This window comes from Polypterus senegalus, chromosome 7, assembly GCF_016835505.1.
Source record: "Polypterus senegalus isolate Bchr_013 chromosome 7, ASM1683550v1, whole genome shotgun sequence".
NCBI classification, from domain to species: domain Eukaryota; kingdom Metazoa; phylum Chordata; class Cladistia; order Polypteriformes; family Polypteridae; genus Polypterus; species Polypterus senegalus.
In genome coordinates this window covers 82,910,506-82,935,347 of record NC_053160.1, presented here as the reverse complement: position 1 = coordinate 82,935,347, position 24,842 = coordinate 82,910,506, and the positions used below count along the sequence as shown (strand labels likewise).

The window sequence follows — 24,842 nt, the reverse complement described above, 5'->3', positions numbered from 1 at the left end:
AAAACTGGAAATTCATAACACAAGAAAATTGATATTGAGAAATACCAAGGAAAAAATATTAAGGAATATTTACTAATGAGTGAAGGGAGGATTATTGTATTTGTGTTTGCTTGGGAAGTGTCAGGCAATCAAATTAGCTAGCCCGTCTAGAAATTAATATTGCTTTTCGTTTTGCTAGACTTACAGTGAAAAAAGTGTTAATCTTTCCTGAATTGTATTGTGTAATATTAATGCAGTTTCCCTTTGTGATCTTCGTCATGTATGAAAGTGTGTCTCAACAGTACAAATAAACAGAAAATACTCAGATGACAGAAAACAACAATCAGATGCTGTACATTCCATGGCAGTTTACCACTGTTTTTTTCTTGACTATTTGGACACTGCTGTGCTAAAACGTATAAAATCATTTTTTTTGTGTGGTAGGGAACACATTTAGTGCAGCTTTTTTAAAGCTGAGGTCATATAGTGCTATATGATAAAGAAATCTTTTTTGACCCAAAACCAAACACAAAATTAACAATCAAAGATCAAATCCAAATACTTACATTTTGCTTAGCACTTCAGTTAAGTACAAGAGCATAATAAGGAACCACAATCCCCTGTACACAGTTTAAAAGAAGATCATTGTGAATGCTAGAATGACTCAAAGACCATGAAAACTTAATAAAGCAAAAAAAGAATAGAAAATTACACATGCTGCAAGTAAGATAGTTATTTTCTGACAGCACCAGTGCATGTTCTGCAGAGACAAGCTTGACACTTGTTAGCTTTCAGGCACTATCAAAAAATCTGCAGTGACCAGCATTGAGTACAAGGCAGGAAACAGCTCTGGGCCGACCACCAGTGCATTGCAATAGCCATTCACACCCATACTGGGCCAAATTAGAAACACAGATCAACTCAAAATCATTTAAGATGTAGAATGAAATCCCACAAATACATTGATTTCAAAACAAGATACTGTATTGCATCTGTAAGGCTGCAGCACTTATCAGTGTAAAATGTAAGTCATGTTTTATCATCCTTTTTTAAAATAAAAAATCTGCTGTTTTATTTGTAAAATCAAAGTATTACTGCCACTTGATTCTTGAAGTTTTACTCTAATAAAACACCCACTCTGCTAAATAGGGAGACAGCCAATGAGTCTATTAACCCTTGAAAAAAAAACTTTGACCTTGACAGACAGATGAAATTAAAAAGTTTGTCTTCATCTGCATATGAATATGTCACAGTAAACATTTTCCAAGTTTTAAATTAGTTTACTTATACTGTGTTCATGCTTAAAAAAATATTTATAAAATTCAGTGGACCTCCTTGTTTGTATTTTACATACAGTAACTTTCATAATAAATTATTATAGCTAATAAAATACATTTTGTATAATTCTGCATATTGATGTCGGACACACTGTATATGCCCACAACCAAATACGCAATAAATTATTTTTATTTTATACTTTATATCTGGTTCTTTAACAGAGTCAATGTTAACAAAATCCCATAAGTATATTACTTAGCAAATTTCTCAAAATATACCTACTCTTCTTTAGTAGGATTCTTTATCCATTCTGTAAAGGTCTTAGATGCCATTTGTAAGCATTCATGAAATCCAAGCCAACAAGCCACCGACATCACTCTTTGTATCTGATCCCTTGTGTTAAATAAAAAATGGAACACAGAATGAATAATGAAAGCGTTGTTCACCTTATTAAATTCCTCAACATGCATATCTATCTATCTATCTATCTATCTATCTATCTATCTATCTATCTATCTATCTATCTATCTATACATACATATGTATATTGTATATTGCTTGGGGAGCTTAGGTAAGTGTGATTTACCGACAAGACACAAGGGGGCACTGTCTAATAATGCTCTCTCTTCTCCTTCTCCCTTTGCAGAAATATAGTTTGACACCTCTCCCATTCTGATGTCACTTCTGGTCAGACCACCCGGACCCAACTCTTCCTCCCAGAATTCCTCATAGATGGCACCATTTTAAGAGCAGACTGTCTTGAGAATCTGCAATGAGTCACTTGTGTAGTACCACCCATTTTCTTTTTACTCATTTTGCATACTTTAATGTACAGGGTTTGCCTTTGGGTGCACCAGACCCTTTATCTTGTGCCCTTTTGTCTCTTTACTATATATAGCTAAATGGCTATATGTATATGTGTATACAGTATGTGTGTGTGTATACATTCCCTGGGAAATTATTACAGCACTATACTAATACTGGGTAGTGCCTACTTTTGCTTTCAAAACAGCTCATTGATATAAGGTAGGTTGGGTGTATGGATTCATACGGCCGGCACGAAATTCTGGACCCACCATTTGTGTGCCTCAACAGAAACATCAGACCAAGCTGTGTTTTTCCCAGCTTTAACCGTATAGTTTTGGTAAGGCTGAACACACTGCAGCTTTGGCTTTGTGGTCTCTATGTTTTTTTTCTTTGATTATATTTTCTTAAATATTCAGATCAAATCCAAATTGGTCAGTGGTATTTTCAAAAAGTGCAAGCTGAATTCTGATAATCGTCCTATTGAAATAACAGTTTTGGGCCATATGAAAAAGCTTATTTTTCATTCTGGTATTCAAGTAGATCATTTCAGAAGACCTAACACCAAAATTTAGAAATTGTGCTAATTCCGTATGATATTTTTGGTTCATTTATGTCCTATAGTTATAGATGTATATTAAATAATATTTCTATATCCCATTGTTAAAAACGATTAGCAAGTTTACAAATGTAGACTAGTATATTAAAATGCCTAAAAATGCACAATTAAAAGTTCAACTTCTAAAAATACTTACTGAAGAAATGAATCCTTCTCCACTTTCATGATGTCTCCTCCTATTGAGTTCATGATGTGTTGATAAAATGGTAAAAACATATTTGACACATGTTGCTGGGAAAAAAATAAGCAAACATGAAATACATGTTTTGAATCACACTGTCCAAATACTATGTTATGTTTTTCTACTTGATCTATTTGAAAAATAGTACCTTTAATGACCCATATAGAAGGAAAGGTTGGAATTTAGCCATATAATTCTCCACAATAACAAGCACCATTTGCCACACAAAAAAATCCTTTTCTTTTGCCAAATATTTGGTTGCATTGAGTATAATTTCAACATCCATGTTTTTGGATCTAGGGGAAATAAAGTGACAAAAAATAAACCATACATTATATATACTTGTGGCTGTAAATAAAAATCAATGTCATTTAGTTACATTACACTACTTCTTACAGTGTGATTTCTTTTTATACTCTTCAAGACATCTTAACTTTTGGTAAGAATTATTCATTTAAAAGTAATAGATTCTGATAAACACTATGTACTCAAATAGTCTATATATCTAACAGTCAAATAAACTGGAAAAATATATTTATTATCACCAAAAGCACATTTCTATAACATCCAGTTTTACTTTTGAATAGCAACTTTCAGGTGAAATGGAACACCAGGACAAAAACAAAATGAAAATGGATGCAGTAATACATCATGCTTGGCAGCCTTGGGTCCACTTCTTGTGATGCTTCTGGCCATGGCTCTTGCCCTTTATGCTCAGGTCCTTCTACTACAGAGTTACATTCTCATCTTTATCATTCTCCAACCATCTTAATCCAATTCAGTGTAATGGGAAGCCAGCGCCTATCTTAGGAGCACTATGGCGAGGAAAGAAACAGCCTTGGACATGACATCAGTCCATCACAGGGCTCTAAACATTCATAACTTTTACTTATTACCACTTTAATTATATGGTATAATGGGCTTCCACTTCAAAATGCTACTACTGCCAGTGCAATGGTAGATATTAAAATCTACCGTACCTGCAATCATTGTGCTTCTTTCTTTTGCAGAGACATGAATGATATTCACTATGTTTTCAAGGTTAAAATACTTACTGCACATGAAAAATTTCCCCAATCAGAAATACCCTGTTAAATAGTGGAATTATCTGTAAAATATGGGAATAATAACAAAATTACACATACTGCACTGCAACAAAAGCATCAACTTGATTTAAAGTATTTGGTACAAATAATACTGTATATCTAGGTAGGCTAAATAAATTCAGAAACATTGGTGGCAAGAATATATTGTAGATTTCTTATGCTGATTTTGACTCAAAAATCTAAACCTGCTTAAAATTGTGTATCTTTAGAAAGACTTACATATTGTAATGACCTGTTGGTGAAATGACATTTCCACCCATTTAATTAAACAAAACATAACACAAAACAGTGTAATAAAGTATACTGTACTGTTAAAAAACACATCAAATAGTTTGCATAGATTCATTTATGGTCTTTCAATTTTTTTAGTATATAATTCTAACCATAGATAACATTTTACTTCAAAAAATATTGTAAGATACAGTAAATCATATGCATATGCTTGGCAGGCATCTTAAAGGCTACGGTGATGGTAGTCACCCTATGAACCAGGGGTTGGTACTTTGTTCTAGTGCCTTCTCTCTTCCTTCCTCTGCAGAACAGGTGATTGACATATGTTCCCCTCTAAAGTCACTTCTACTGCCCAACCTCCTGGACCTGCCCCTTTCTGCCTGGAACCCACATGACCAGAAGATTGGCCATCTTTGAGTCAGATTCAGATGCCTATCTTAAAAGATTATTTTCTTTTTGTTTATTTTTATTATATGAGGTTGCATACATGCCCCAAACATTTTTCTGTGTCTGCTTCTTGTTTTACACATATAAGGACTGGTCCTGACCCTGAGTCACTGCACTTGATTCCATTACAAGAACAAACATGGAGCTCAGGCGCACCAGCTCCGTCAGAGAGACATTGATTCAGAGAGGAAGCAGATTGTAAGTAAAATCCCAGAATGCCCTGCACATGTCTTATAAGAGAAAAGCATAAGTGCATGACTGACAAGGGTGGGAAGTTGATCTCCTACTGTTTGGATATTTCTGGTGGATAACAATGATGTGTGGTTGAGCATTGTACTTTTACAAAATGGAATCAGTAGTGCTTATCCGAAAAACTCACAGAATGAATGAATGCATATACTCAGCATATAATCACATCATGTTTAAACTCCTCTAACAACATCTCTTGTACACATAATGCTTCCAAATAGAAAATTAAATGTCTCTTAGGTGCTAATTTCAATTAAACTACTTGGTAAGTTGCTATGTTCTTCCCAAAAAGTAATTTCTATTAAAATTAGTGCAAAATCTTCTTGAAGAATTTATTTTGAAATAACAGTTGTCATACACACTACCAACTGTATATCATGTCCTTTTCCCCAGCCTCAATCTCTAATTACTTTTTCTGAAAGGCTTGTGACTCCTTCGGAATTTTCTCAAATGTTTTCATTGGCTGGTATCACAATTTCACCATATTAATGATCAGCAACATTGAAATTGCATAAAAATGACACTCCACATGTCTATATTACTAATCCATACTTTTCTTTTTCATTTTGCTGAAAAAGAAGTTAATCTGACCCCTTGTATGCCATTAGGGGGGGTGAATCCCTGGGGCCAGTTAATGTGGTATGCACAACTTCAAATCTATCCATCCATCCATTTTCCAACCCGTTGAATCTGAACACAGGGTCATGGGGGTCTGCTGGAGCCAATCCCAGCCAACACAGGGCAGGAACCAATCCTGGGCAGGGCGCCAACCCACCGCAGGGCACACTCACACACACTAGGGACAATTTAGAATCGCCAATCCACCTAACCTGCATGTCTTTGGACTGTGGGAGGAAACCGGAGTACACGGAGGAAACCCCCACAGACACAGGGAGAACATGCAAACTCCATGCAGGGAGGACCGGGGAAGCGAACCCAGGTCTCCTAAACTCGAGGCAGCAGCGCTATCATTGCGCCACCATGCTGCCCAACTTCAAATCCTTCTTATTATTTCTGTCGAAGACACCTTTTGGTTTACTGTTTATCACAGAGGTGTAATCTCCTGAACAAAATAGTCCTAAAATGTTGTAAAAGTGAATGTTTTTTTCACAACATCTTGCACAAATAGGCATAAAGACAAGTCAAACAGTACATAATATAGGAGAGTTTAAGTGATTTCAAAGCATTCATAAGTAATTTTTTTCATTTATTTGCTTAACAGCTGTTTTCATCCGAAGCAATTTACAAAAGAGGTCAACATAATCCAGTAAACATCAGTCTGTTGGATGCTTCTTAAACACAGTAAGAGAATCAGCAGTTCAGATGGAGGTGGGCAGCTTTTTCAACCATCTAGGAGGTACACATGAAAAGAGTCTGGATTGAGATCTGATACCCCACAGAAGTGGTATCACCAGATGCCATTCATCAGCAGACCTGAGTGGTCAAGAAAGTGCATCGGACCTCAGTAGCGTCTCCATATATAAAGGTTCAAACCCACTGACTACTCTGTAGACAAGTATCAAAGGTTTGCACTTAATACATGTGGCTACAGGAAGTCACTGTAGTGTTCTGAAGAGAAGAAAGACATGTACCTGCCTTGTTTGGTTGAAGACCTGATGTGCCGCTGCATTTTGAATCACCTGCAGTTAGTAGGTGACACATGCTGGTGCTCCTGCCAGCAGAGAGTTGCAACAGACCAGACATGAGAAGAGAAAAGCTTCAACCAATAGATGTAAAAATATGGAGTGGCAAGTGTGAAGTTTAACCTGTTTAATAAGCTAAAAAAAGATAACACGTAATTTGTATTCTGTCCTTTAACCTTTAAACATCATTACAATCTTCCTTTAGGGAAAATCGTGCTAACTCAGAGCTAGAAAGTAACTACAACAGAAATTTCAGTCACTAGCATTGTAAACCATAAGCTAATTACTTACAATACTAACTTTGTATCACTAAATTTGAAAAGAAGATTGGGCTTTACGGTCAAGAACACTTCTCTCATCTAACCCTCCAACCTAATAGGCTCAATCGAACAGAAGTAAACATCACATTCTGCAAAACACAATACTGAAGTTGAAGTGAAGTTCAACTACCAACAGCTAAATGCACAAGCACGGAAGCATTAATTACAAACAAATGCAAAAGAAAACATCAACTTTGTGTCTTTCTAACAAAACTCAGGGTAGCTAATGATCTTGCATTTTCCCTCATTGTCCTGTTAAAGGAAAAGTATCTCCTGTGACATTAAATGCTGCCTATGTTATATACACAAAAGATACAGATAACAAAAAACATCAGAAACTAAACTGCTCAAAAAAATTAAAGGAACACTTTGAAAACACATCAGATCTCAATGGGAAAAAGAATTCCTCTTGGATATCTATACTGATATAGACTGGTAATGTGTTAGGAACGAAAGGATGCCACATCGTTTGATGGAAATGAAAATGATCAACTTACAGAGTCCTGAATTCAAAGACGCCCCAAAAATCAGAGTGAAAACATTATGTGGCAGGCTATTCCATTTTGCCAAAATTTAATTGCAGCAACTCAAAATTGTACGCAGCACTTTGTATGGCCCCTGTGTTCTTGTATACATGCCTGACAACATTGGTGCATGCTTCTAATGAGATGACAGATGGTGTTGTGGGGGATCTCCTCCCAGATCTGGACCAGGGCATCACTGAGCTCCTGGAGAGTCTGAGGTGCAACCTGGTGGCATTGGATGGACCAAAACATAATGTCCCAAAGGTCATTTATTGGATTTAGGTCAGGAAAGTGTGGAGGCCAGTCAATGGTATCAATTCCTTCATCCTCCAGGAACTGCCTGCATACTCTCACCACATGAGGCCAGGAATTGTCGTGCACCAGGAGCCACTGTACCAGCATAGGGTCTGACAATGGGTCCAAGGATTTCATCCTGATACCTAATGGCAGCCAATGTGCCTTTGTCAAGCCTGTAGCGGTCTGTGTGACCCTCCATGGATATGCCTCCCCAGACAATCATTAACCCACCACCAAACTGCTCATGCTGAATGATGTTACAGGCAGCATAATGTTCTCCATGGCTTCTCCAGACCCTTTCACTTCTGTCACGTGCTCAGGGTGAACCTGCTCTCATCTGTAAAAAGCACAGGCCACCAGTGGTGCATCTGCCAATTCTGGTATTCTATGGCGAATGCCAATCGAGCTGCATGCTGCTGGGCAGTGAGCTCAGGGCCCATTAGAGGACATGGGGCCCTTGGGTCACCCTCATGAAGTCTTTCTGGTTGTTTGGTCAGAGACATTCACACCAGTGGCCTGCTGGAGGTCATTTTGTAGGGCTCTGGCAGTGCTCATCCTGTTCCTCCTTGCCCAAAGGAGCAGATACTGGTCCTGCTGATGGGTTATGGACCTTCTATGGCCCTCTTCAGCTCTCCTAGAGTAACTGCTTGTCTCCTAGAATCTCCTCCATGCCCTTGAGACTGTGCAGGGAGACACAGCAAACCTTCTGGCAATGACACGTATTGATGTGCCATCCTGGAGAGGTTGGACTACCTGTGCAACCTCTGTAGGGTCCAGGTATCGCCTCATGCTACCAGTAGTGACACTGACTGTAGCCAAATGCAAAACTAGTGGAGAAACAGTCAGAAAAGATGAGGAGGGAAAAATGTCAGTGGCCTCCACCTGTTAACCCATTCCTGTTTTGGGGGTCATCTCATTGTTGCCCCTCTAGTGCATCTGTTGTTAATTTCATTAACACCACAGCAGCTGAAACTGATTAACAACCCCCTCTGCTACTTAACTGACCAGATTAATATCCCATAAATTTCATTGACTTTATGCTATACTCTGATTAAAAAGTGTTCCTTTAATTCTTTTGAGCAGTATAAAAAGAAAAATAAATAATGAAAAATGCACAAAATAAAGCAAAACAGGCTTGTTACACTTAACACCTTTCCGAGTGATTTCATTAATTTCTTTTTAAATCTTGGCAATTTAGTAGACTATTCCATACTCAAAGGCTGTTGCTGCTGCAGCCTCATAATACACCTAAATATAAAGTTAATGTAATATCTCCTACATATAACTTTGAGGTGATTGACCACTAACTGGTTCTTTACTTTGACTTTCATGATTTCTTTTCTATTAATTTGTCTGTGATACATGTCAACACAGTGTACAGGTTCAACATGATGAACTATTACATATAATTGTACAATGATTACTGCTTACCACTCTTGACCTATAGTGAAATCTGAAAAAATATGTATTAAGGGTTTGTATATGCAGTATAGCTTATTTTTGCACTCTTTTATAAATATTGTCTAGTTCATTGATTGCACATATACTGCTAAAACAGTGAAAAAAACTGCATTTTAGTAGAATTCTTCTTTTGCAGCCCTCTGCAATTTGTACATTACATTGTAACTGTGGCTGTCATTTGCTTGTATACCAGGCCTCTCTACATTCATGGTATTCACTAACATCCCCCATCTCCCAGCAGATGGCACTGTTTTGCCAAAATTAAATAAGTAGTGAACTCGCTTCAAATTATTTCATATACTTTTAAAGTGTTTAACGCAGACTCAACATAGTCCTCATATTAATTTTTGTCAACTTTTCCATGATACACTCAATGCATTTTCTTATCTAGAAAAATATTTTTTTGGAGTATGTGAATTTTTTTTGTGCCATGTCCCACAAGTCTGATTTCAGGTCATTGAATAGGTCCTGTAGTGTTCTAAGCATACCTTTTCTCATGTGTACTCATGTGCAGCTCAGCATTTTACTTCTGTCTTGGGGCTAGAGCCTTTTTAAGTAATTCATTAGTTGTTTTTTTGTGATGCAATTTAAAGGTGTGTGAACTTGTATGTCTCTATATTCAAGAATAGTTGTGACAGCAGTTCATCAGTCAAAAGTTTAAATTACAGTATGATTTAGCCCATTGCCAAATGAGCAAAAATTGGAAATTTATAAATATTTATTTGCATTTCTGCTTTTGGTGCTCAGTGTTTGATGTTGATCTTTTGATGTCTTTGAATACTGTCTTTTGGTGGTTTACTGTATGACAAGGTATTGATAGACCTTCATTTTGTATAATTTTTTACGGCATTATTTGGCTGACATTTTATACTTACTACTGTTGTATCCATCCCTCATCTCCTTCCTAGGTTGGCCCTTGGTTTATGTCTTTTCTGTTATTTCTTTATTGTCTTCTGTCTCATCCACTCTTGAGTTTCCAACTCCAAACATCATTAATTAAAATCTAACTAATTGCACCTCAGGTGTCATCACATTTAGAAAACAGTCCCAGTTTAATAAATTAAAGCTTTTTTGTTTTCATTGAGTAAATTAAATGCAATTGTTCTATTTATTGCTGATTTGTGGAAAAATAAAAAATAAAAAACTGTAAATTTATGTTGCTGTGATCATATTTGATCAAAAATCTGATGTTCTAAACTGTCTTGAATATTACAAAGTAGTAAATCTAGATTGGCTTAATCTCTTACAAATGTGTTGGCATACTGAATTAAGAATGATTCCACTTCAACTGACTATGCTTCATTATTGCACATTAACAGTTTATCTTCTGGCTAAAAAAAATAATCTATTACTATAGGACACTCAACTTAATGTTTAAATCCAAATATCCTAACACGGGTTCTTTTTCTGCAGTTATATTCTTGAATAGAAGCGCACTTGTTCTGTTATATTCGTACCTTTTATGAAAAGTGTTTATTTGATATTTGGTCTACAGGCTTTACACATTAAACACGTCATGTCTACATTTTGTCAATTATTACTAAAACATGAAAAACGTTTCCATTTTTAATGATGTCTTTATATAATTGGTTGTACGGAACACACATGAAATGCATGAGTTCCAAACAACCATATAGTATTTATAAAACGTGTCATTTTGCTTGACTTCTCATTCTATTCAACTCTAAGCAACTGACATGCAGGTAAACAGACTTCAGCTGAGAAAACTGTGCGCCGGTGGGGGGATGTGATAGTAGGCTGCTTGCTGCTTATTGACACATTTACAGGACAAAAGACGCTGATGGAGAGGTGCGAAGCAATTTAAAGTGGGATGGATCTATGAGTTTTTTCGTAGGCTCTGGTAATTCTAGTGTTGAAAATGCTCTTTCTTAAATGGCAGTTTATGGTTCTTTACTGTTTTTTTTTTGGTTCCTTGAAGAACCATTGTTTGATAAAGCACTATTTCATTCTGGGAAGAGTTCTTTTCATATGAAGTTGTTTCTTCCTGCTTTCAAAAACATATACATTTTTTATCCTTATTTTTTCAACACTGATTATTTATCTTCATGCATTTAAATATAGGATGAAACACTTTCTTTAGTCACTTCAAAAATCAGAATACAATTTCTACCAGAATCTTTCCTCATTAACTGCAACTTTACTACAGACTTTGGTGACTGTTTACACTCACCTAAAGGATTATTAGGAACACCTGTTCAATTTCTCATTAATGCAATTATCTAATCAACCAATCACATGGCAGTTGCTTCAATGCATTTAGAGGTGTGGTCCTGGTCAAGACAATCTCCTGAACTCCAAACTGAATGTCAGAATGGGAAAGAAAGGTGATTTAAGCATTTTTAAACGTGGCATGGTTGTTGGTGCCAAACGGGCCGGTCTGAGTATTTCACAATCTGCTCAGTTACTGGGATTTTCATGCACAACCATTTCTACTGTTTACAAAGAATGGTGTGAAAAGGAAAAAACATCCAGTATGCGGCAGTCCTGTGGGCGAAAATGCCTTGTTGATGCTAGAGGTCAGAGGAGAATGGGCCGACTGATTCAAGCTGATAGAAGAGCAACTTTGACTGACAAAACCATTCGCTACATCCGAGGTATGCAGCAAAGCATTTGTGAAGCCACAACACGCACAACCTTGAGGCGGATGGGCTACAACAGCAGAAGACCCCACCGGGTACCACTCATCTCCACTACAAATAGGAAAAAGAGGCTACAATTTGCACAAGCTCACCAAAATTGGACAGTTGAAGACTGGAAAAATGTTGCCTGGTCTGATGAGTCTCGATTTCTGTTGAGACATTCAAATGGTAGAGTCAGAATTTGGCGTAAACAGAATGAGAACATGGATCCATCATGCCTTGTTACCACTGTACAGGCTGGTGGTTGTGGTGTAATGGTGTGGGGGATGTTTTCTTGGCACACTTTAGGCCCCTTAGTGCCAATTGGGCATCATTTAAATGCCACGGGCTACCTGAGCATTGTTTCTGACCATGTCCTTCCCTTCATGACCACCATGTACCCATCCTCTGATGGCTACTTCCAGCAGGATAATGCACCATGTCACAAAGCTCGAATCATTTCAAATTGGTTTCTTGAACATGATAATGAGTTCACTGTACTAAAATAGCCACCACAGTCACCAGATCTCAACCCAATAGAGCATCTTTGGGATGTGGTGGAACGGGAGCTTCGTGCCCTGGATGTGCATCCCACAAATCTCCATCAAATGCAAGATGCTAGCCTAGCAATATGGGCCAACATTTCTAAAGAATGCTTTCAGCACCTTGTTGAATCAGTGCCACGTAGAATTAAGGCAGTTCTGAAGGCGAAAGGGGGTCAAACACTTTATTAGTATGGTGTTTCTAATAATCCTTTAGGTAAGTGTAGTAGTGCATACAGATATCTTCTTATTATTAAAAAAAATAAAAAGGTCCACCATATGAGCTCATCTTTGGCGCCTATTTCAACTATTGTCTCAAATTTACTGGCATCTGTCATATGTGTTTGGCCTTCTTGGGTAACCTACATCTATAAACCAAATTAAAATGCCATATATGATATTTCTCATATCCAAGTAATAATAATAATAATAATATGTTTTCCATACAATATAAATTATTATTATTTCATCATCCATACAGAATATAGCTACTAATTGATTATTATTGAATCCAAAATACAAGCATAACTTAAATCATGCTTGGAGTGTGGTGTGTAGATGGTTTACCAACCTTTCAAAATCATTCATGTTTGGCATCTGAATACATTACAAATGACTTAAAAACAATATACCAGAAATAAATAAAGACAAAAATACCTCTGGATCCTTCATCAGTTGATTAATAATTCTGTTCCAGTTTAATGCATCATATTGTACTCTATAATATCCTGTAATATTTGCATTTAACAAGATCCAGTCATTTTCGGAGGTAATCTTCATTTCAGGGAAAGTACCTTAAAATGCAAAAAAATAATTTAAAACAATTCAATATTCAGCTTGTTTTTGCCTATTGAACAGTTATGCCTATATACCCTTTGATTTGCAATGGTGACACACTCTTTTTTGTTCTTTTTTGAGCAACTTTGTTTATCTTATCTTATAACATAAAACACTTGAGTAAACTGTAAATAAGCTAATTTCTTGGTAAACATATATTTTTAATGTTTTGAATACTGGTAGAAATGGTAAAATGTAAAAAAGAAATGTAACTAAAGTAATTACTGTTTAAAGCAAAAGGCAATCAAGTAGGATAAGGTTAAAACTATCTTTGGTAACACAGCTATGGTGTCCATTTTAGAATATTTTTCCCTCCCGTCTGATAAAATTCTCTCCTCTCTCTGGTGAGATTCTCTCTTTCCTTGCTGTCTCAGATAAAACCCCATTCTCTGTCTTCCCTCTAAACTCTGCCAAAACCTCTCTCCTCCCTCCTGCCTTTGACTCAAAATCTAAAAAGCACAAGGTGGACACATCAGAATGAGACCAAACAGACATCAATTATTTCTACTATGATGAATGTTAATGCACCCAACGTTTTACTACCAGACAAGTTAACTTAAAATTCTATTCTAATATATAAATATATTAGGTCATTTTGAATTGAGTGTCTTGTTCGTTTTTAATCTGAATGATATAAAATATGTGGTAAAGCTTAATTGCATATTTTCTGATATGCTTGCTTGTTTATACTATGAAAAACATTTATGTGATATTTATATATACTGGCACCATGAAAATTATATTTATATCACTTAGATAATTATGATTCTTGCATTAAAACTCTATTCCCCATTTATGTACATGTCTTCAGTGATGAAATAAGTTCTTAAATCATTTTAACTTTTCTTCTTTGATACTAGCCAGAACTGCACAATCAGGCTTTTAGAAATAAGTTACTGAATTCTGTCTTTCAGGCCACACTTCTACACTAAATTTCTTCATTGTTCCATACAATTAATTAGACAAAACTGACGCACCTTCAGCGTTCTATGAATATAGCACTTTTTCTTTTTGCTTGCAAAAACCTACATTCTGAGTCCCACACAAACAAGGAAAATCATAGGATTCAAACCCTGCAAACTGGACCCATAAATCATCAGAGGCCTCATGCATAACGCCGTGCATAGAATTCGCACTATAACATGACGTAAGCACAAAAGTCGAAATGTGCTTACGCACAGAAAAATCCAGATGCAGGAATCTGTGCGTACTCCAACTTCCGCATTCTTCTGCTCCATAAATCCCTGTCAGCGTGAAAAGTAACACTCGTGCATGCACCTTCTGTCCCGCCCCAACTCCTCCCAGAATAACGCCTCTTTGAATATGTAAATCAATATAAATTGCCCTTAAGCTCAGCCTTCTGTGAAAAGACAATGGGAAAAGCACGGGGGAAAATATAAGAATTTCAGCAAATACCAAGTGGAGGCAAAGGAAAAACATACTATTTGTTTATTTAAACCGTGGTATAATCAACAAAAGGAAGTTGATCGAGTGACATAGAGTGTTGGAGAAACTTGAAAGCTCACGTTCACAAAGTCGCACAGTGCCGGAAATAAAAAAGAAGTTGTCAGATATCAACATCATAAACTTCATCTTAAAATCGTTTAATTAACCAGTTTCTCAAATCACATCGTAATTAAAGTAGCACGTTAAATGCTTTGTTTTGTATGTGATCTTCTATGTGCTCTATGTGTGTGAACCACTACTTGCTTCTTAAACCGGCTCTCTTCCTCCGACTGGACACAGAATCCATTACATTTGTGATATTACAGCTCTCTGAATAACTAAAATACTGAGATGTATACGTGATATCATTTTCATGATGATAGGAGTTAAAGCACATTATTAAACATGAGTTTCACGACGCAGTGATTGTGTGCCACCTTCGATGAAATTATTTATTGCAGCAGTACTCATGGGCGGTTCTAGGCTTGTGGCGGTCCTGGGCAGAGAAAGAATCGGTGGTCCCTTCGCCCGCCAATGTCAATATGGTATCTCATGCACGGTGGATGGCCATGTCCGTTGCAGACACTGCATAGCCGCCTCGTGCTCATGACACAAGCGTATAACTTTTGTCGAAATTTGCCACTGCGTTTTTAGCTGTGTCGTTATTTTCTCTTTCTGTTTTATATTCAATATATATTGGCGTGGCCGCCCCTGCAGTCCTTGATTTTCTTTCTCCAAGTAACTGATCACCACACAATCAGCTCTGTAATAGACATTAAGCCATCTATAAGCTTAGAGCGCCGATTCTTCAAAACGTTTAAGGAACATTGAAATATCTTCATAGCACATGTTTAATTATTCTATCCTTCACGACACTCCCAGTGAAGAATATAGATTATTTAAATGAAGTTAAAGTTTTATTATAATATAATAAATATATTTTGCTGCACTTCATCTTAAAAATGATATCGTCATCATATGTAAATACTCATTTTATAAAGTGGCTCAGGTTGTGTAATATTATAACTGTAATGTAAGTTTACAGTGGGGTGATTGTACTTATACTGTAAGTACAAACAGTTCTACAAAGAGCAATTGATTGAGTGCGTTTAAAGTTCTTGGGATGAAACTGTTTCTGAACCGCGAGATCTGTACAGGAAAGGTTTTGAAACATTTTGCCGTGGCTGAGACAGCGTGTGCTCGATATTGTATACCGATAATTCTGTTTCCGATCAGCTGCTGCTGTTATTCCCCACTCAGATACAGTGATATAAATACTCCGAGTGGTGCAGTGAGAGTAATATGGAAAAAGATGATCCGCTGTGGCAGCTCCTAACTGGAGCAGCTGAAAGAAGAAGAAGAAGAAGAAGGTGCAGTGAGAGTAACAAGGCTAAAGCAGTTATGGTATTTGGAATACTATGGCTATTCCCTGGACCATTATATTGTTACAAGTTAATTAAAATCAGATTCATTACACTAATAAACAATATGTGGTTAGTTTCAGTGTACAGTATTTATAAAGCCGCATCAGGAAAATAAAGAGTAACCACACAGGAACAGTAGCACTGCTTTGACGCTGGGTGCCGCAAGTCTGCAAAACCAAGCGGAGAACTTGCGCACGACAAGGTATGAGGTACCGTGGAAAAGTGTGTGGCTTTACGCCAAGTGTAGGTTTTATACATCGCGATTTGAACGTGGAAACATTCTTACGCAACATTTCTGTGCGTACGCACTGTTTATGCATGAGGCCCCTGGGCTTTTATAACTGGACCAACCAAAAAAAAAGGGGAAAAATGCAACATGGAATAATTAGATAAGTCCATATATACCATACCACACTGTACGATTATGCAACCTGCGTAATCTAGTTGACAGTTGTGAAGAGCCTAGAGCCTATACTGTATATCTGGCAACACTGGGCACAAGGCAGGGAACCACCCTGGACAGGTCACTGGTTCATCAAAGGGCCCATGCAGGGGCCAATTTGCAATGACTAGTTAGCCTTAGCTGCACATTTTTAGTGATATGGGAGGAAAAACTGTAGTAACCAAAGAAAAAAAAAACATATACAAATTCCACAAAACTTCACACAAACAATGAAAATGTAATAGATCTGACTTCAGGATGCTAAATAACATCATGGAAAAGTTGTACCTTCTTTGCTTTTAAGCCAGGTCAAGGGTTGAGCAGATCCATTTTTAATCCATTCAATAGGAACATACCAAGTGTTGCTAAAAGAAAAAGAATAAAGGAACACTACAGATTAATACAATATGTGCAGATCACAGCAATTCATTTTTCACTGTGTACAGGCTTAGAGAGCTGGCAATAATGTAAGTATAAGGAATTAATAGTGAATTGCTAGACAGTACATTTAAATACATGAATACTCAAAAACTTGATTAACGAAAACAAAACACAATAATATAAAGTTCATTACAATTAAGATGTTTCCATCCAGTTGATAACGGAGAAGAAATGGTCACATGTAGAATTAAATAAACTAATGCTTTAAAAAGAGTTAAATCATTTGGTTTAAAAAAGTAATTCTTTAATACTCAAATACACACAATAAATAATTAAATAGACATTGTCAATGCTAATCAGTCTCTTTATGGAACAAGTCAGAAAGTCGAGAGTTTGCTGTGATGTGCATTTATTGAAACATTATTTCTTGAATGTAAAAATTGTTTAGGGAGCACTTCACAAGAATCAAGTAATTAAAAAACACATTTAATTTGACAAGGAATTGTTTTATAACATACTTAATTTTTTTAAAACTAATTCAAGCTTGCGCTAGGTTAGGTAACTAAATAAAGTTATAATCATTTGATACAAATTACATTATTTATTAATTTAATTTTATTGATTTTATTGAAATCACGCAACATTCCATACAAATAGATCAATTTTACAAGAATAGAAGTGAAAACAAATCAACCCCCATCCCTGAGAAAGACAGCATGGGCAGCAGAATAAAGCTTAAACCTAGTAAAAATAAGTAAATAGATAAATTAATAAGTGAATATAGATGAATGGAGAAAAAAAGAAAGAAAAAAAAAACAATAGTAAGAGAATCTGCTTCCTTAGTACTTTAAAAGCTTATTCTAAAATGTTATTGATTAGATCCTGCCAGGTTGTGAAAAATTTTTGCACAGATCCTCTAACTGAGAATTTGATTTTTTCCAATTTCAAATAGTATATTACGGCTCTGAACCGCACAGTGAAAAAAAATTATGAGATAACCCTTATCTCGTACGTACGTGAAAATATCTCGTACGTACAAGATACTTCAGCACGCATCGAGATGTTTTCATGTACGCACGAGATACTTTCACGCACGCATTTAGATGTTTTCACGCACGCATTTGAGATACTTTCACGCACGTATGAGATGTTTTCATGTACGTACGAGATACTTTCACGTACGTACGAGATGTTTTCACGTACGTACACGATAAACTTAGATTAAAATATTACTAAAGTGTGCTTCGGGGCTTCCTAATTACGACCTTACCAAGGTTGTGGCGCTTCAGTTTGACGTAACTTCCAGCGCTTGTAGCGCGGTGATATAAAAAAGCAGACAGATGGGCTTTTATTTATTAAAGGAGTGTGGGATGGTTAGAGTTGGGTTTAACAGCAGCATGCAATACCTACGTCAGGTAATGCCCAAAACGTCAGTCACGAAATGCCAATCGCATACCTCATTACACTATGGTTAAGACTAGGCTTCTGGGAGGGTAAGGGTTTAGTTTACAGGTATTCGTCTGCACACTCGTACGGAGCACCTGAGGAGATCCATCTTGTCAAATACGTGACAATAAAAATCCGCCGCAACACGATTTAGATCTCTGCTGTACTTTTAAAGATCGCAGTTCGTTTTTGCACAATGCAACGGGTGACCCGGTGTGCCAGGTTTGCCAGTGAATGTCACTAGGATATTCAAGTTTGGCTTTTTAGCAAGGATACAATTCTTGTCCGAAAACGGCAGGAGTTACTGTGGCCCGATTTGGATTTAACTCTTTAGATGCACGTTAAATCACACAGTTCATTAGTTCAGATATGCGATCGAGTGTGCCAGGTTTACCAGAGAATTAAATTAGTGAACCCGCATTGAACTGGGTAAACTTCACACGCATTAAATACATGAAATATGAATTCCTTTCGTAACTTTTGCGAATAACAAGCTGCGGGCTAGAAAGAAAATGGCTAAGTAATGTAATTTCCTTTTACTATAAATTAGTGCATTGGTTAGTGGTGCTGCTTCGTGGATTTAACGATCTGGGCTTGAATGCATAGCCTGCCTTTATAAACTTGCCAATATTCATTTATGTGGACTGTAACTGTGTGAGGAAAACATCAGACTGTTCAGTGATATGTCCCGTTTCCAGAAAATGATGTACAGTAGCACGCGACGGCATTTGGTGCTCATCTGAAAGTATGCGGCGCACATGTAATATTGGCAGGTGCAACTTTAAAGAACCTGGTGCGCAGGCTATGGTAAGTGGTGGGCACGAGATAGTAAGTTGTACGCACCAAATTGTTTCCCAGAAGAAACAAAACACCATATCTCCTCAGGTGCTCCGTACGAGTGTGCAGACGAATACCTGTAAACTAAACCCTTACCCTCCCACAAGCCTACTCTTAACCATAATGTAATGGGGTATACGATGGCCATTTCGTGACTGACGTACTGGGCATTACTTGACGTAGGTATTGCATGCTGCTGTTAAACCCAACTCTAACCATCCCACACTCCTTTAATAAATAAAAGCCCATCCGTCTGCTTTTTTATATCACCGCACTACAAGCGCTGGAAGTGACGTCAAACTGAAGCGCCACAACCTTGGTAAGATCGTAATTAGGAAGCCCCGAAGCACACTTTTGTAATATTTTAATCGAAGTTTATCTCTAAGTTTAAGTAAAAGTATCTCGTACGTACGTGAAAACATCTCGTACATACGTGAAAGTATCTTGTATGTAGATAAGGGTTATCCCATAATTTTTTTTCACTGTCCGGTTCAGAGCTTCCGTAGTATATAACATCAGTTACCCACTGAATTAGGATTCTTCCAGTTGGGCAAGATAAGTCTGCATGCCAGTAGTGTGTTAAAAGCAATTATAGTTTGTTTGTCCTTCTCCACTGTAAACCAATCTGGGAGTACACCTAACACAGCTGTTAATGGGTTAGGAGGGATTGTGACACCAGGGCTGTCTGAAAGGCATTTAGAAATGTTGGTCCAGAATGATGTTAATTTGGTGCAGGCCCAAAACATGTGACCCAGTGAGGCTGGAACTTGATTGCAGCGTTCACAGGTAGGATCTTGCCCTGGAAACATTTTGGACAATTTTAAGTGAGACAGATGTGCTTGATATATAATTTTGAGTTGAATAATTGTTTGCTTTGCACATATGGAGCTCGAGTGAATTCTCTGCATTGCTACCTTCCACTCCTTTTCTGATATGTTGAGGGAGAGATCCTTTTCCCACTGTCCTCTTAGATCTTTGAAAGGGAGGGACTGTAAAATGGTTTTATAAATTGTAGAGATGCTGTCTAAGTCCTTGAAACTGATCAATATATTTTCCATTATAGAGGGAAGTGAGAGGTGAGGAAAATTGGGCAGGTTCTGTTTAACAAAGTTTCTAATTTGAAGATACTGAAAGAAATGTGTTGCTGGAAAGTTAAATTTAGAATGTAATTGTTCATAGGATGCAAAGACGTTGTCTATGTACAGATCCCTAAGTGATTTAAACACACAGCACATTATTAAAAACAATCAAAACTAAGGTACTGTAATTTACTCTTCAATAAAGTTACCCCCCTCACAATGTGCACGAACATTGTTCTAAATCTTTAAGTCACTGATAATGGACGTTCTAAACCTTCTATCAGGCTGAGTAACTACTGACTGGTCCTTTCATATGAGACTGATAAGAACTGATGACTACTTCTTCACTGACTGTAAAAAAACTCTTGTAGTTTTACAAATTACTGCATAAAACAATTAGAGTAAAAAGCAATCTGGTACTCAAGAATGTGTATCACTAAGTGGTTAACTTTCATTTTTAAATTCTCTTGTACTTACAATCAGTAAATCTTGAAAATATAAACAAAATGCTACTTTTTCGAAAATAAAAAACATTTTTTAAATTGTATAAAAAGTGCTCAATTAAATGTTATAACTTACTTAGCTGAAGTTGCCTGCCTCAGTTTGGCATCAAATGGTTCCTGAGAGAGTGTGCCAGTTGTTGCATTAAGTGTAATAACAGGATATCCAGTTTGCATTGTCCATTTGTCCATTATTGTTTTGACAGAAGCTGGCAGCTTTACTTCATTTTGACTATCTATAACCTTAAAAAATGAAAATTACTTGTTATACCACACTTTCACCTTTTGAATATATTGATTTATATATACATATCAATTTATCTGTCCATTTTCAAAATCTTTCTGGGCTGCAGAGGCACAAGATTGCACTGACACTCGCTCACTCACTCACACATACATACACACTATCTATAAAATATATATACACTTGCACATATACATATCCGCATTATTATTGTCATTTCCACTCTGATATATAAATTGGTTTGTTAAATTCCATTGCATTCATGACATCCATATAAAAAACACTAAGCTTTCTGTGTCCAGCTCCTCAGAACAACCTGATTGGTCAGTTTGGCTTTGGTGACGCGAAAAAAGAGGAAGTGCAGTTGTGAGATGCACGAGGAGAATTAAAGGTGCACAATGAGGAAAAACATTTTAAACTATTCTATTACCTGTCTTTGACAGGTTCTGTGGCTAGTTGTATAATAAAACGCTAAGGTCTGTGTGTCCATTCCCTGTGAGCAATCTGATTGGTCAGTTTGGCTTTGGTGTGATTGGCCAGTTTGGCTTTGGTGATGCAAAGTAAGAGGAAGTGAGAAGTGTGACATGCACAAGGAGGAGGAGAAAATGCATGAGGCACGCTGAGAAAAGTGCCTTCAAAGATGGAAAGAATAAAACCAAACGGGAGGCAAAAAAGGGGTCTCAAAAATAATGAGAGTCTAAGAAGTAGGCTTTACAGGAACATGCTTGAGAGAGGTAGCGCTGGTTAAGAAATATTCACATATGCAAATACAGAGGAAAGGCACTGAAGGTACACATAGGGCAAAAGATAGCAAATATTTTTAAAATATTCTTTTACCTGTCTTTGACAGGTGCTGTGGCTAGTACTGCAATAAAGCAACTTAACTATTGGTTTCATTTATTATAAAGTGTTTATGTAAGCAGTGTAATATGTTAGGTGACAGTATTTTCAGGTATGTGCACACTTCTGATCTTTTTATTAAATGTTTAATTTTGTTAAAAAAAAACACATTTGCCGTACCACTAGCATATTTATTGACTTGTTGCTTGAATTATGTTCTAGTATGCTTTTTCACGTGCCTTTTGAAAGAGTATTCTGTGAAAAGTGCTGTGCAGTTCAAAATAATTTTTTTTCTCTAACACAAAACACGGATATGTGCATTGTGATAGTACTATTTTAATCAGAAATTTCATAAATTAAAAATAATAATTTATTGTGCATCAAGGGTATACTGTGGAATCAAAAAGTATTTAGACCCTTTAACTTTCTGCATACTTTTCTACATGTGTTGTAGATTTAATTTGAAATGGCTAAATTTGCAATTTTTGCCCATCAGTTTACATACACTCAATAACCCAAAATAAAAAATATTCTCAGAAAGGTTTGCAAATTTATTAAAAACTAGCAAAATACCTGCGATTCGCAGCGGAGAAGTAGTGTGTTAAAGAAGTAATGAAAAAGAAAAGGAAACATTTTGAAAATAACATAACATGATTGTCAATGTAATTGTTTTGTCACTGTTGTGAGTGATGAGTGTTGCTGTCATATATATATATATATACACATATAAACATATATATATACATATCCATACATATATACATATACGCATATATATATACACACACACATATATACATACATATATATATATATATATACAAGCAGAATACCCGTGCTTCGCAGCGGAGAAGTAGTGTGTTAAAGAAGTTATGAAAAAGAAAAGGAAACATTTTAAAAATAACGTAAGATGATTGTTAATGTAATTGTTTTGTCACTGATATGAGTGTTGCTGTCATATATATAGACACAGACACACACACATACACACACACACACACACATATATATATACATATACATATACATATATATGCATGGGCGGCACGGTGGCGCAGTGGTAGCGCTGCTGCCTCGCAGTTAGGAGACCTGGGTTCGCTTCCCGGGTCCTCCCTGCGTGGAGTTTGCATGTTCTCCCCGTGTCTGCGTGGGTTTCCTCCGGGTGCTCCGGTTTCCTACCGCAATCCAAAGACATGCAGGTTAGGTGGATTGGCGATTATAAATTGGCCCTAGTGTGTGCTGGGTGTGTTTGTGTGTGTCCTGCGGTGGGTTGGCACCCTGCCCAGGATTGGTTCCTGCCTTGTGCCCTGTGTTGGCTGGGATTGGCTCCAGCAGACCCCCGTGACCCTGTATTCGGATTCAGCGGGTTAGAAAATGGATGGATGGATATATATGCATATATATACATATACATATATATATACATATACATATATAGCAAAATACCCGCGCTTTGCAGCGGAGAAGTAGTGTGCTAAAGAAGTAATGAAAAAGAAAAGGAAACATTTTAATAATAACGTAACATGATTGACAATGTAATTGTTTTGTCATTGTCATGAGTGTTGCTGGCATATATATATATATATATATACATACATATCTACATATATACAGACACACATTTACATACACCTATATCTATCTATCTATCTATCTATCTATCTATCTATCTATATAATCTATATATCTATATCTATCTATCTATATATGTATATCTATATCTATATATATATATCTATATCTATCTATATATATATATATCTATATATCTATATACAGTATATATATACATCTCCTTTGGGGTGCGAGCAGCTGTTGCTGGGGGTGCCAGAATCCATTGAGGAAGAAAAATTTAAAACATTATTTGTACAAAATCTTAATTTATCTATCCATTCCTAAATAATTAAATGGGCAGGCTATTTCGTATCATTGCAATACACTGCTTGTTAAAACGGATGACTCCTAATCTTACGTGCACTTAGTGCTGCGTGGGTATTATGAACTATCATATTTGTTCAAGTTCTATTTAAATTTGAAATATAAGTAATTTTTATTTGGTCGACAGAAATATGTTTAGTAGGAATGAAAGTTAAATTTAATCATCATTGCATAAATTTTTCTTCACCATAGAAATTTAAAGACTAAATCCAACTTCCATTCCTACCAAAGATATTTCTGGCGACTAAATAGAACCTACTTATATCCAAATTCGAGCTATTGAGCTGTCGCCTGCCTGCCTGAATAAGTCACCTCGCCGCTCTTACTTTTTTACTGTTCATTTAATCATGGCTAGTCGCGGAAAAATTATAACATGGAAGGAGGATTACACTGAGTATGGCTTTACCAAAACAATTATTGATGGTGAATAAAGTTATCTATTATTCATAAAGCTTCAATTGGTGATCTGTTTTTTTGCGTTAACCTCATATTTTTTCATACTTCTTCCCCAACTAAGGGGTTGCGAGGGTAAAATGAATCGGGAAACGCTGATATATATATATTGAATATGTTAAAATAGTTTTACTATCAAATAATGCAAACAGTACGCGGCACGTGCTTCGCCCTAATTTTGGGCTCATCAGGCAGTACACACTCACTGAACCCACTCGCGAATCGAACCTCAGACGTCAGCTAAAGGCGAAGCCTCTCATGTTGCGCTAGGGTGTGTGGTTCGTTTATTTGACAGTATGTAGATCGGGGTGTGTATATATATATATATATATATATTACTTTTGAGAATGCAACGTATAGTTTTGTCCAGGAGGAAAGCAATGTTGCCTCAAATCAATGGCAACCTTTTGTAGGGTGTGTCCCAGACACTTATTAATTGTCATCGCGAAGCAGAGCCTTACTGGAAATTTGAGGCATTTCAATTGAAATGAGAGATCAGAGGGTATAACGGTGATGCTATCAATACATTCAGAGTGTGACGCTCTGCTGTTTTTTTGTGCAGCTGCCTTCACACAGCCTCTCCGCTGCTTTATAAATGAACGCCATATAAAGCCATCACCTTGTCAATTGTGTAATGCGTTTTTTGAACAGGTTT

At 36.6% G+C, this 24,842-nt stretch overlaps 1 protein-coding gene across 3 annotated transcripts in view; it reads right to left on the bottom strand.

Moving 5' to 3' along the window:
* The window catches only part of LOC120532687 (aminopeptidase Q-like), an 83,914-nt gene that overhangs the window by 25,589 nt on the left and 33,483 nt on the right, over positions 1-24,842 (bottom strand). For all 3 annotated transcript variants that reach the window (XM_039758962.1, XM_039758961.1, XM_039758963.1), the window contains 7 exons: positions 20,792-20,955; positions 16,758-16,834; positions 12,978-13,114; positions 3,917-3,969; positions 3,010-3,157; positions 2,817-2,911; positions 1,540-1,650 (listed from right to left, as the gene is read on the bottom strand). In XM_039758962.1, the coding sequence (XP_039614896.1) occupies positions 1,540-1,650; positions 2,817-2,911; positions 3,010-3,157; positions 3,917-3,969; positions 12,978-13,114; positions 16,758-16,834; positions 20,792-20,955 (785 nt within the window). The remainder of the gene's footprint in view (positions 1-1,539; positions 1,651-2,816; positions 2,912-3,009; positions 3,158-3,916; positions 3,970-12,977; positions 13,115-16,757; positions 16,835-20,791; positions 20,956-24,842) is intronic.